This window comes from Pyrus communis, chromosome 2 (genome assembly GCF_963583255.1).
Source record: "Pyrus communis chromosome 2, drPyrComm1.1, whole genome shotgun sequence".
NCBI lineage: Eukaryota > Viridiplantae > Streptophyta > Magnoliopsida > Rosales > Rosaceae > Pyrus > Pyrus communis.
In genome coordinates, this window is record NC_084804.1 from 32973249 (window position 1) to 32986319 (window position 13071).

At 38.1% G+C, this 13071-nt stretch overlaps 1 protein-coding gene and 1 pseudogene across 1 annotated transcript; both read left to right on the plus strand.

Annotated features, from left to right (window-relative positions):
- Positions 1 to 7952: 7952 nt before the first annotated feature.
- On the plus strand, positions 7953 to 8973 carry LOC137725268 (citrate-binding protein-like; annotated as a pseudogene).
- A 1848-nt stretch (positions 8974 to 10821) lies between these two features.
- Positions 10822 to 12699, plus strand: LOC137725077 (uncharacterized). The gene is made up of 2 exons (XM_068463681.1): positions 10822 to 11156; positions 11916 to 12699. The coding sequence occupies exons 1-2, from the start codon at positions 10822 to 10824 to the stop codon at positions 12697 to 12699; spliced, it is 1119 nt and encodes a 372-aa protein (XP_068319782.1).
- Positions 12700 to 13071: the final 372 nt, after the last annotated feature.

Here is a 13071-nt window from a genome sequence, read left to right on the forward strand (position 1 = left end):
AAAAGGTTCTTTCTTTCCTCTCCTTAGCTCTCAATTTCATGCTGGCTTCAGTGGTGGTTATCATGCTCAATCTAATTTTAGGTCAAGCTATGGTAATAATGTCGATAGTTATAATGGAATTCTTGGCTCACCTCCATCTCTATATCCTAGTTATCTGGCACCTGAAATTACTACACATCAAATTTGTTCACATAAAGATCGTTGTGATGTTGATTGTCTCTCAACTTCTAGTAATGTAGTTATAGGATTTGTTGGATATCCAAATATGGGAAACAGCTTATCTGAGCAGCATAAATCAGACTCCTCTAAGAATGAACACTTTGTAGATGATGAAGGTGAAGACGAGCCAGAGCTTGATCATGTCCTGGAAGACCTCAATTCATTTGACTTAGCTAATGGGATGGTTACCAAGAAGAAAGTCATTGTAGAAAGCCTACTACGCCCCATAAACAACACAAAAATTATGAAACTCCTTTACAGAACAATTCTAATGTTGAAATTCATACAGCTTATGATTGCTAGTTTGGTTTTCTCTCTCACTTCATTATTTCAGAAGATGAAATGTGTTTAGATGATGCAGAAAAACAAGTTTTGGAATGTATTGACAAGGAAAGTGCAGACTCTCAGTTGATTTCAGTGGGTTTACAATTGCGTATTCAAGTGATATTTCCGGTTCTTAACTCTGACAACAAGGCGAAAATTGGTGTTCATACTCAAACTGTTGTACATGGGTTCCGAGGATTTTATGTACTTCAGTTATGCAAAGGTGGAAGCATATTGATATTCAGTTCGGCTACCATATGAGAATTTCTGATAAGGGTGGGGGCACTAAGTCTACGCTGATTTGGGTACTATGGTATACACAATATAATGGTAAAATACAAGCTCCAGATGTTATGAGGTTTTCTTATTGCAGAGTATTTGTACAGCAGTGACCAAATACCCCACTCTCCAATTGCAAGGAATACTATCCAAAGAGAGTTTAGATTGCCAGATACTTTTCAACTATAACAATCTCATGCTTGGACCACCATGAGCTTGCAGGGGGATGTTAGAGTTATATAGCCAAATAGATAAGGCAGTTAAGATTATTGCTGTTATAATATTCAGTTAGGATTGTTGCTAAGTGTTAGATTCAGATAAGGCAGTTAGCTGAGTATTCACCTATATAGCAATTGTATCCTTGTAACAAGAAATCATTCAAGAAAATACAAGTGAAAATTCATTCTCTTTCTCTCTTTCTAAACCTTCTCTGTTTTCTCCTTCTTCTTCTGCAATCTTTTGGTTATCTTTCCTGCGTATTGCTTAACACCACTAACCTTTCCCCACCAACCCAACCTCGTGAGCCACCGGAAATAGGTTCCCAATAGGAGACCAAGAGAGAAAAATGAGAGCTCTCGCCGATCTCATCCTGTCGCCGATCACAATGCTGAGCCTCTCCACCCAATTCCCAACAATCCCTCTGTCTTTTCGGTATTTCAGTCTCACCTGCCTCCGTGGGAGATCAGCGACTTCAAGGAGCAGTGAGAAGGGACGATCTTTAGGTTTTCGAGCAAGGCGGCGTTGGGTTGGGTCTAGAGTGGTAACCGGTTCCCGTTGAAGAAGATAATCGGGTCGAAGGAGAAGAAAGGTGTTGATGCTAAGGCTGAGAAGGATGAGGAAAGGTGGAGAGGTAGAGAGCGAATCACTCATGCTTCATTTCCCTTGTTCATAAGATGGTATCTTTCTCTCGCTTTAATTGTTTGATCGAATTCAAGGGTAATAGGGTAGGACTACCCAACGGGTTAATTTCTCTACTAGGAGAAGGGTTGGTGTTTGCTTGAAGAAGAGGAAAATTGGGAAGAATGTAGCTACTGCCCAACGTGGATGGTCTTCTTCCAAAGTTAAATTCTCTATTTTTCCTCTCTTTCTCATTTCTGTTTGGTTGTTGATCCAAAAAGAAAATAGGGTTTTACTGTTTTGACATCGCTTAGAGAAAATGGGGATCGCGGGGCTCTCATTTTTCTCTCTCAGTCTTCGATTGGCCCCATTTTCGGCGACTGGTGTGTTTTTTCCCAGAAAAGGGAAAGAGACAGAGGAAGAGGAAGACATGAAGAGAAAGGAAAAAAAAAAATAATAATAATTCTTACTTTTTAATTTTTTAATATTCAAATGGGGCCATATTGACACGTGACGTCCAATCATTGTCTACATGGGCGCCACGTCATCAGCTAACGGATGTTCTGATAGAAAACTTAACGGATGTATAAAAGTGTCACAAAATTATGATTTTAGATACCTAACTGGGACGAAAAAAATTTGAGATATCAAATATTAAAAACCGAAAAACTTTATGGTAGTAAACTAAGATTAACCGAAAATTATAACAAAAAGTTGGCATGAGATTCCATAACTTATGTTGTTTGGTCTTGTATGCTAAATGCACCACCACGCAACACATCATCCACCTCAGCACTCAAATATTTTATAACGACAAATGTATATAGAACATTGACACACCCCGACCTAGATCGAGGCATGATGGCTGTCACGGGAAGGTGACGTACCCATGTGCACATTGCGGAAGCAATATTAATATAAGAAATGAGAATAAACAAAAACCAAACCAACTAGAGCACTAGATAAGAATAAGTGCAAGACGAAACTAAGTGTGAGTTCACAACCAGAGCATAAGTAGCCTAAGTGCAGTCCAGCAGGACGAATACTAATTATACAACACCAAAGGTAATCCTACATTAGTGATAATCTGTCAAAATTGCCACGATCCTCGTAAGCCACCAACAAGCACTCCTACCCCCCTTAAGAAAATTTCGTCCCCGAAATTCCACACAACAATATAGAAACCATTAATAATCATAAAACAAGCGTGGATACATCTTTTTCATACGCTTCTCTGTCTCTCAGGTAGCTTCCTCCACTGAGTGATTCCTCCACAAAACTTTTACTAAGCGCACGGTTTTATTCCTCAAAACCTTATCTTTCCAATCCAAGATTGTCACTAGTTCCTCATCATAAGCCAAATCTGGATTAATTTCTAAAGGTTGAGGTGGTATCACATGTGACGGATCTGAAACATAATGACGAAGCATAGAAATATGAAAAACATCGTGCACTTTAGACAACTCTGGAGGCAACTCAAGCCTGTAAGCAACTTCACCGACTCACTTGGTGATCCGATACGGTCTAATATACCTAGGACTTAACTTACCTTTCTTCCCGAACCGTACAACTCCTCTCCACGATGACAACTAACAAGCACTCCTACCGAAAACCTGGAGGGGCACAAAACAAAAAGTGTGAGTGAGCAAAAACAAAGCTTTTCAAAACCATTTCAACATCAAAGATAGTAACCCCTCGTCATAAAACCTGTATAATTTCCCAAAAATTAGAATACATATCTATACCACAACCATGCTCAGAATAGCAAAAATCCTCATATATGCCATGTCAAATATCTCAGCATAAAATATGTAAGTCAGGTGATATAAATAAATGCAAATGATATGTCAACCGAAGTCACTTCATATGACCTGTACAGTTGAATCTAGAGCTCATCCATCCACCCGGAGTCACTTAACGTGACCTGTATGGCTCAAATCCATATCCCAACAAATATGCATGCACACGAGTCGAAACCACCTAAAATGGTATGTACGATAGGACTAGGTGTAAATAAATATGCTTAAGTGCTACGATCACATGAAGACTGTGTGAATAATCGCGGGTCACCTACGAGTCGGAACCACCTATAGTGGTATGTACAACAGGACTGTGCACCTAACTTGGATCCAAGATGAGCGTATGGTGCGGGAAGTGAACATCACGTGAAGGACTGTGTCCTAACCACGAGCGGGAGCATTAACACCGTGGTGCAGGTTATGAGCTCAAAATATATCTCAACATAATCATGCAACTCACATCCACAATCAATAAACTCACCTGATACTTACCTGAGCTCCCGCAGCATCAACGATAATATATGCAACTACTAAATACATATTCTAAGTATAAGACATTTGGCATGGCATTTCAAAACATAGGAATCATTTAAATCAATTTTATGGGAAAAATACCAAGCATATATATATATATATATATATATATATATATATATATATATATATATATATATATTGAAAACCAAAAGCCCACTCACTGATATGTGGAAGGGTCGTAGCCCCTAAGTCTCGCTTGACTACGCTCGTCCTCTGGAAAAAATCTCACCTATATGCGAAACAACTATATAAACGTTATTTTAAGCACATAAACAAAACTAGGTAATAACTTCTACTGACACACCTCGACCTAGATTAAGGCATGTTGGCCGTCACATGAGGGTGATGTAGCCCTATGCACAATGCGGAAGCAATAATAATATAAGAAATGCGAATAAACAAAAACCAAACCAACTAGAGTACTAGATAAGAATAAGTGCACGACGGAATTAAGTGTGAGTTCACAACCAGAGCATAAGTAGCCTAAGTGCAGTCCAGCAGGATGAATACTAATTATACAACACCAAAGGTGATCCTACAATGGTGATAATCTGTCAGAACATCTGTCAAATCCTCGTCAGCCACCAACAAGCACTCCTACCTAAAACCTGAAGGGGCGCAAAACAGAAAGTGTGAATAGGCTTTTGGTTTTCAGATATATATATATATGCTTGGTATTTTTCCCAGAAAATTGATTTAAATGATTCATATGTTTTGAAATGCCATGCCAAATGTCTTATACTTAGAACATGTATTTAGTAGTTGTATATATTGTCGTTGACACTGCGGGCACTCAAGTAAGTACCAGGTGAGTTTATTGATTGTGGATGTGAGTTGCATGATTATGTTGAGATGTATTTTGATATCATAACATGCACCCTGGTGTTAGTGCTCTCGCCCGTGGTTAGGGCACAGTCATTCACGTGTTGTTCACCTCCCGCACCATACGTTTATCTTAGATCCAAGTTAGGTGCACAATCCTGTCATACAGACCACTATAGGTGGTTCCGACTCGTAGGTGACCTGCAATTATTCGCACAGTTTTCACGTGATCGTAGCACTTGAGCGTATTTATTTACACCTAGTCATGTCGTACAGACCACTTTAGGTGGTTCCAACTCGTGTGCAAGTATATTTGTTGAGATATGGATTTGAGCCGTATAGGTCACATTAGGTGACTCCGGCTGGATGGATGAGCTCTAAATTCAACTGTACAGGTCATATTGAGTGACGCCGGCTGACATATCATTTGCATTGATTTATATCACCTAACTTACATATTTTTATGCTGAGATATTTGACATGGCATATATGTGGATTTTGCTATTCTGAGCATGGTTGTGGTATAGATATGTATTCTAATTTCTGGGAAATTATACAGGTTTTACAATGAGGGGTTATTATCTTTGATAGGTGAAATGGTTTGGTATCAGAGCCTAGGTTTGGCGGTCCTGCATATTTTGTGAATATTCTAATTCTTTGGGTGTTTTTGAAGTTGTCACTGTGGAGAGGAGTTGTACGGTTCGGGAAGAAAGGTAAGTTAAGTCCTAGGTATATTAGACCGTATCAGATCACCAAGCGAGTCGGTGAAGTTGCTTACAGACTTGAGTTGCCTCCAGAGTTGTCTAAAGTGCACGATGTTTTTCATGTTTCTATGCTTCGTCATTATGTTTCAGATCCGTCACATGTGATACCACCTCAACCATTAGAAAATAATCCAGATTTGATTTATGATGAGGAACCAGTGACAATCTTGGATTGGAAAGATAAGGTTTTTGAGGAATAAGACCATGCGCTTAGTAAAAGTTTTGTGGAGGAATCACTCAGTGGAGGAAGCTACCTGGGAGACAGAGGAGCGTATGAAAAAGATGTATCCACGCTTGTTTTATGATTATTAATGGTTTCTATATTGTTGTGTGAAATTTCAGGGACGAAATTTTTTTAAGGGGGGTAGGAGTGCTTGTTGGTGGCTTACGAGGATCGCGGCAATTCTGACATATTATCACTAATGTAGGATTACCTTTGGTGTTGTATAATTAGTATTCATCCTGCTGGACTGCACTTAGGCTACTTATGCTCAAGTTGTGAACTCACTTAGTTTCGTCTTGCAGTTATTCTTATCTAGTGCTCTAGTTGGTTTGGTTTTTGTTTATTCTCATTTCTTATATTAATATTGCTTCCGCACTGTGCACATGGCTACGTCACCCTCACGTGACGGCCAGCATGCCTCGATTTAGGTCGGGGTGTGTCAACATCAACAACAAAAATATTGAGTAAAGTTGTAGAAATTGACAAACTTGGCTAGTGAGACTTGCATGAATGCAATGTTCCAGAATTTTGCTCACACTCTTATACTTGCAAAATTGGTAGGCGGCCGTATTCAGAATACAACCGTAATCTTCATATTCTAGTGAACTATTTATATATTTACACTCCCAAGAAGTGACTCTTTAAGACAACAGTTGGTAATGCTTATGCCTTCTAAACGTGTAACCCTTAATCAAATTAGAAGCATATGAGTCTATGACCGTTTGCTTTCAACAACAAAATTTCATTCGCATAACCAACATCAGTTTTGCATGTAAAAACTATTGAACCTTGCGAAATTTAACTATGAATTTTTCATTCAAACATTATAATATTTAATTTTAACATAACAATTAAAAAAGAAATTATTATCAAATGACCCCTAAATGACTTTATATCAGTTTGCATGTAAAACTATAGGCCCATGTATGCGCATAACCTTACAAGAATAAAAATATCGATGTACTTAAACAAAAAAAAAAAAACAACAATAATTTTCATGTGCATAACCTTACAAGAAAATTGTAATATTCTTCTAAGAGACACGTAGATAATTAGGCTGAGGTGCAAGTATCTCGCTCTCTTTAAGGAGATTCAAGCGCCATGCGGTTTTACAAAAGTTTACGAACCGATGCAGCAGTATATCTCTTGACTTGTCCCCTCTAGGATACAACAGTCCAACAAAATTGTGTTTGACTCAAACCTATATGCACAAAAAGAGAAGAGTCCAAAGCTCCACCACAAGAACACCCTTCTTTGGCCAATATAAGTGAAAGATACAAAGTATGGAGGAATAAAGATTGTAGTTATTAGGAAATTGGTAGTGGGATCATAAATAAAGAGACAATGGGAAACTTCTAATAATTATATGTTTATTATCACCCTTAGTGAATAGGATAATAAACACAAATTAATAAAGAAAAAAAGTTACAATAGTGACACAAAATGAAAAGCTAAAGACTAATTTTCCACTGACCACAAATAATGACAAACAAACTTATTTTGCCACTAACAACCAAATAATGGCAATTATAATTGCGTTAAAAAAAATAAAATAAATTAAAATAATGGCAATTATAATTAATTTAATTTATTTAATGTTAAAAATGAACCAACATAACCCAAATTCTGGTTTGCATGTAAAATGGAACCTTATGAAATTTAACAATGAATTTCTCATTAAAAACGAAAAAATTATCAAACGACTCCTAATCAATTGTCCAATATATTTGGTATTTAGTGGATCAGAGATATCATCCTTCTCTATTTGACATATCTATCGCAAAGAAATTATAGTTGCCGATGAATTAGCTTCCTAATTAGGACATTTGTATTACCACCACTCATGTATTTAGTGTAATAATTTTCGTTATTTTATTTTGCATAAGCTAGTTTGACCTGTTTGAGATTGAGATCCATCGAGAATCCTCGTTGCAATTTTTTAGGGTTCAGAAATTTAAAAAAAAAAAAAGTAATGCATGTAAGTTAGGCAATAGGCAGTTTGCCCATCCTCGAGGGAAGACCTCCTTTATATCCGATAAAAATTAAGCAACAGCAATATTTCCACTCTTGGACGTCGATGTTTGTCATTTGACTCATATCTTCGCTATAAAAATCTTACAACTCATATCAGTTGGTTATATCTACAAAATGGAAAGCATCAGCAGTAGTTGTAGCTTCAGAAAAGTTGTGTTTTTGCTACAGATCTTCATCTTCTTTGAAGCCCATCGTTTCTGTGCTGCTGATCCAACTTATGGGTTCACACTTGTGCAACTCAGTGCACAAAATCGCAGATTACAGAAACCATATGACAAGGCTCCTCATGAGCGTTACAGTAATATAGATGGAGTTGAAAAGTTTTGGATCTACAACCACGACAAGCCCTTTCAAAGCACAATCCAACCAGGCCACGCTCCGAAATTAGAATTTCTGTATGTATATTCTCTCTTGTTTTCGATATGTTTATGGGCTTATTGTTACTAGCCTTTGCACGTTTGGAACTACTTTTGTGCGAGCACATTATTACAAACAGGCTGACCCAGAAACACTTTATTATGACATTAATCAATGTCCAATAATGTAATCTAGTTAGGCTTATATTATCTCCCTTCGAAAGCAATTGTATACATATGATGATACCCAAAAACACTTTTAAGCTTTTCTGTCAAATGTAGTTAATTAGAAGCACTTCTATTTGTTCACAAAGTACTTCTCAAGTCCCATTGAATTTCTTTCTTACATTAGGAAGTTGATTTCATTTCATAATTCATAATATGGATTTTGTTCTAGGGGTATGACTACACTTCCGGGGTTTGGCAATTTGAGGGCAACTTTCTTGTGCCACAAGGCATGTCGGGGGCTACAACAATGCAAATCTTTGGTTCACCCAAACAAGCTACAACTCTGCAACTAGGTGTCTACAATGGGGATTTGAAGCACTATCGTGGCAATGTGCTAGCTGCTAATGTCCAACAAGTGGGTTAGGCTGAACGTGATTCACAATGTTTCCGCAAGGACAGTGACCCTTTTTATCAATGGCGAACGGAAGTTGATCACCAAAGATCACGGCCGAGCAACCTTTTACTTCAAGTACGGAGTTTATGGAGCCTTGTATCATTCAAGTAATTATATGCAATCAAGTTGGGGAGGGATCAAACTTTATAAAAAATGAAATATCATTGGAAATCAAAGGAAGGGAGCCAAGTTTTGTGTGTAATGGAGGGAGAAGGGAGGAGAGTTTGATGTTCAAAGTAATTTTATAATTTTTTATACAAGCTATTTGAATTACAAAAATAGTCGTCATGCATTTTCTATAATTTAAAAAAGGGTAAATTACACTTTCATACCTCAGGTTTGGGGTCTATTTCAATTCCTTACAACATCTTCAAAGCATTTCACTTTCATACCTTAGTACTATTTTATTTCAAAATAATACCTTTGTTACATTTTCCATCCATTGGTTCGTTAAATGCTGACGTGACATTAGTGAACCCCGTTACACGTCAACACACTCCCTCCAAAACTTGCACATGTGGAATTTTTTAGTCCACATGGAGCCACGTGGACTGACAAAACCCCACTATCATCGAGCACACCATTCCCAAACCCAAAATCGAGAATGTTGAAGTTTATGGTAACCCTAGCCCCACCGGTGAAACCCTAGTTCCGTCGCGAAACTCGAGTTCCTATTGCCGTCGTGCCCACTACCCATAACAACCCTTAACCCGTGACCCACAACCCACAATCTGCAACCCAGAACCAACTCCCGATTGCAGCGATAATCAAGTGATTCGAAGTCGAATGCTGAAAATGAGTTGGGAAATGAGGGAGGATCCATTGGATCCATTCCCAAAATACGGTTAGTGCTTTTTTGTTTCTTTATTTTGTGTTGTTCGATAATGCTTGGACTGTTCGAAAATGGTTAGAATGTTCGAAAATGTTAGGGACCTGAAATTGTTTGTACTTTGTAATTTTGGATCTATATTTCCTATTTTTAAATTACTTTGTTCGAAAATGGTGGGGAACTAAAAATTGCTTGGTGTTGTCGGTTAATGGAGGACTTTTGTCTTTGTTTAATTATGTTGGAAAAAAAGCTTGTGGGTTATGTATGTTTGGCAGTGCTTTGTTCATGCTTTATATGTGCCTTTTGTGTATGATGCTTTTTTTATGCCTTTATCAATGCCTTTATATGGGACACCACATTGTCATTTGTGGTGTGCCTTTATCTATGAATTGTTTTGTGGTCATGGGTCCTGAATTTTGGGTTTCATCACTTTAAAATAGGAATTTTATATGCTGATATTTGGGTTTCATCAGGGTTTTTTATGCTGCAATTTCAGGGAACAAATAACTATTCACAATCAAAATGTATCACGGTGGACAACTCTGTGAAGACTTCTATGGTGGAGGGAATGTGGATTTCTTTGACTTCTATGACAAAGATTTCATGTCAATGCTCGAGGTTGACAATATGGTTAAGGAACTGGGATATGGAAATGTGTTCATGAGTTACCAGTATAGGATCCCAGGGATGGAAATTCGAAATGGGTTGAAGCCTTTGATGACAGATTTGGATGTTATCAGCATGTGCAAATTTGTGCCAAACCACATTGTGATTGATGTGTATATTGAGAAGATAACACCTGAATAATGTGTCTCTCAAGAGATGGAGTTTATCAAGTCATTTGAACCAGTTGCTCATAGTAATGTGGTTATTGAAGAACTTGATGGTGATGAGGATAAACAGTGCAAGAGGATAGAGGAAAGGCCAGGGCAAGTGAATAGAGGAAAAGCCAAGCTAGCCATAGAATATCTAGTCAGTGGCCTTGGTGGTGAATGTAGTGTGCCTTCTCAATGTGTGACTCAAACTGTTGAAGGAGTGCCTGATGAAATAGGTGATGGAGTAATGGGTGAAAAAGTGCCTGATGAAATGGTGGCTGATGTGGGTGAAAAAGAAGATGAGAATGACAGTGACTTCATAGAAGAAGAATTTCCTGCTGATGAAGATCACTTATAGTTTATGAAGTTTGTAGATGATTATGTGGATGCACATGAGGATGGAGTGTTGGCTGGCATTAGGGAACAAAATAACCCTCAATCAGGAAAGGGATATCGGCAGCAAAGGGAAGGATTTGAAGAAAAGATTGATGTAGATGTTGTTGGTAAGCCGGATTACAATTCAGATGGCCTTCACAGTGTGCATGAAGATGAAGACGGTGATGGTAACAACAATGAGTGTTATCCTGAGTTAAATGAGAAGATTGACATGAAGAACCCATACTTGTCATTAGGGTTAATATTTAGGGATGATGCACAGTTTAGAAAGGCATTAGTTATGCACTCTATGATAAATGGGTACGGGGATGTCCATTTTCCCTGAAATAAGAAGTTCAAGGTTGATGCAGCTTGTAAAGAAGGTTGTATGTGGCTTGTCAAGTGTAGGAAGATGTGCAATTCAAACAATATGCAGATAAAGAAGATTTTGGATCATCACACATGTGGTAGATTATGGATAAATAGGAATATGAAACAATCTTGGCTTATTGAGCAATACTTGGAAATGATCCAATTTAATCCAACATGGCATGTTGAGTCTTTTATGGACACCATTGAAGCTGAATGGAATCACGGTTACTTTAAGATGAAAGCCTATAGGGCTATGGCTGCTGCTATGAAGATTATTGAGGGTAAGCATGTTGATCAATACACAAGATTACGGGATTTTGCTGAGGAAATTAATAAGACAAACCCAAGAAGTACAGTGAAGATTAAGTTGGATGAATGAAGGTTTCAAAGGATGTATGTGTGTTTGGGTGCATGCAAGGAAGGTTTCAAGCATGGGTGCAGACCCTTGATTGGTTTAGATGGTTGCCATTTAAAGTCTCAGCATGGGGGTCAATTGTTGGTTGTTGTGAGGATAGATCCCAATGATGAAACTTGAGTGATAGCTTATGCAGTTGTCGAGATAGAGAACAAAGATTCCTAGATTTGGTTCTTGGAGATTTTGGCCGAGGATATTGGGATTGTAGATCAGCATGGTTGGACATTCATTAGTGACAAGCAGAAGGGTTTAATTCCTGCATTCTTGGTGGTTCTTCCCGATTGTCACCACAGGTTTTGTGTTCGCCATTTGTACACAAACTATAGAGAACAGTTTAAGGGTAAGGCATTGAAGGATGCTTTATGGGCTGTTGCCAAGACCACTACAATTCCACACTTTAGAAGAGCCATGGAGGAACTTAAATTGTTGAACGAAGATGCATATGATTGGCTCATGAAGAGACCTGCCAATCACTGGAGTAGGTCTCATTTTCAAACGCAAACCAAGTGTGAAATGTTGCTAAACAACTTGTGTGAAAGTTTCAATGCCGTGATAGTGAAGGCAAAGTCCAAGCCAATTGTAACCATGCTTCAGATCATTTATACCATGTTGATGAGAAAGATTCAAATGAGAAAAGACATTATGGTGAGACAACCTGGAGATTTATGCCCCAAGATTAAGAAGAAGTTAGAGGATGCAAAAATGGAGAGTGGTCGATGCATTACTCAATGGTCTGTTGGGACTAAATTCCAGGTGGATGCTAAAGGAGGTGACCAATATGTTGTTGACTTGACTAAACTTACATGTTCATGTCGGAGATATGACCTCACTGGTATTCCATGCAACCATACCATTGCTACCATTAATTACAAGAGGGAAAAGCTAGAAGACTATGTGGATATTTGTTATTCCAAGGTTATGTACTTGGAAATATATGGACACTTGATCCAGCATATGAATGGGATGTCGATGTGGGAGGTCACTGAAAATCCACCTATCCAACCTTCTCTATATACTAGACAACCTGGAAGACCCAAAAAGAAGATAAACAAAGAGGCTGCAGAAATGGAGAAATAAGCTAATCCTAGACAAAGTGAAGCCACTAACAGAAGTGGAGATATTCCACGACCACAACAACTCTCAAGGAAAGGCCAAGAAACCCTTAAAAGTGGAATTTGTAAAAAAAAAGGTCACAATACCAGGACCCATCACAGGCATCTTCCTACAAGACAAGATGTGACATATAACCTTGTAACCTTGTACAAAGTTATATGATTTCTAAGTTGATTTAAGACTTTGTTAATCTTGAAATCCTTTAATTTGTTTTAGGCATCAAGTTCTGCACATGGAGCATCTGGTAATCCAGGTGGTGTACCAAGGAAGAGGAAGCACTGTTTCACTTGTTTTATTTAGTTAGGGTTTGTAAATGAATTTATGGCCTACATTGTG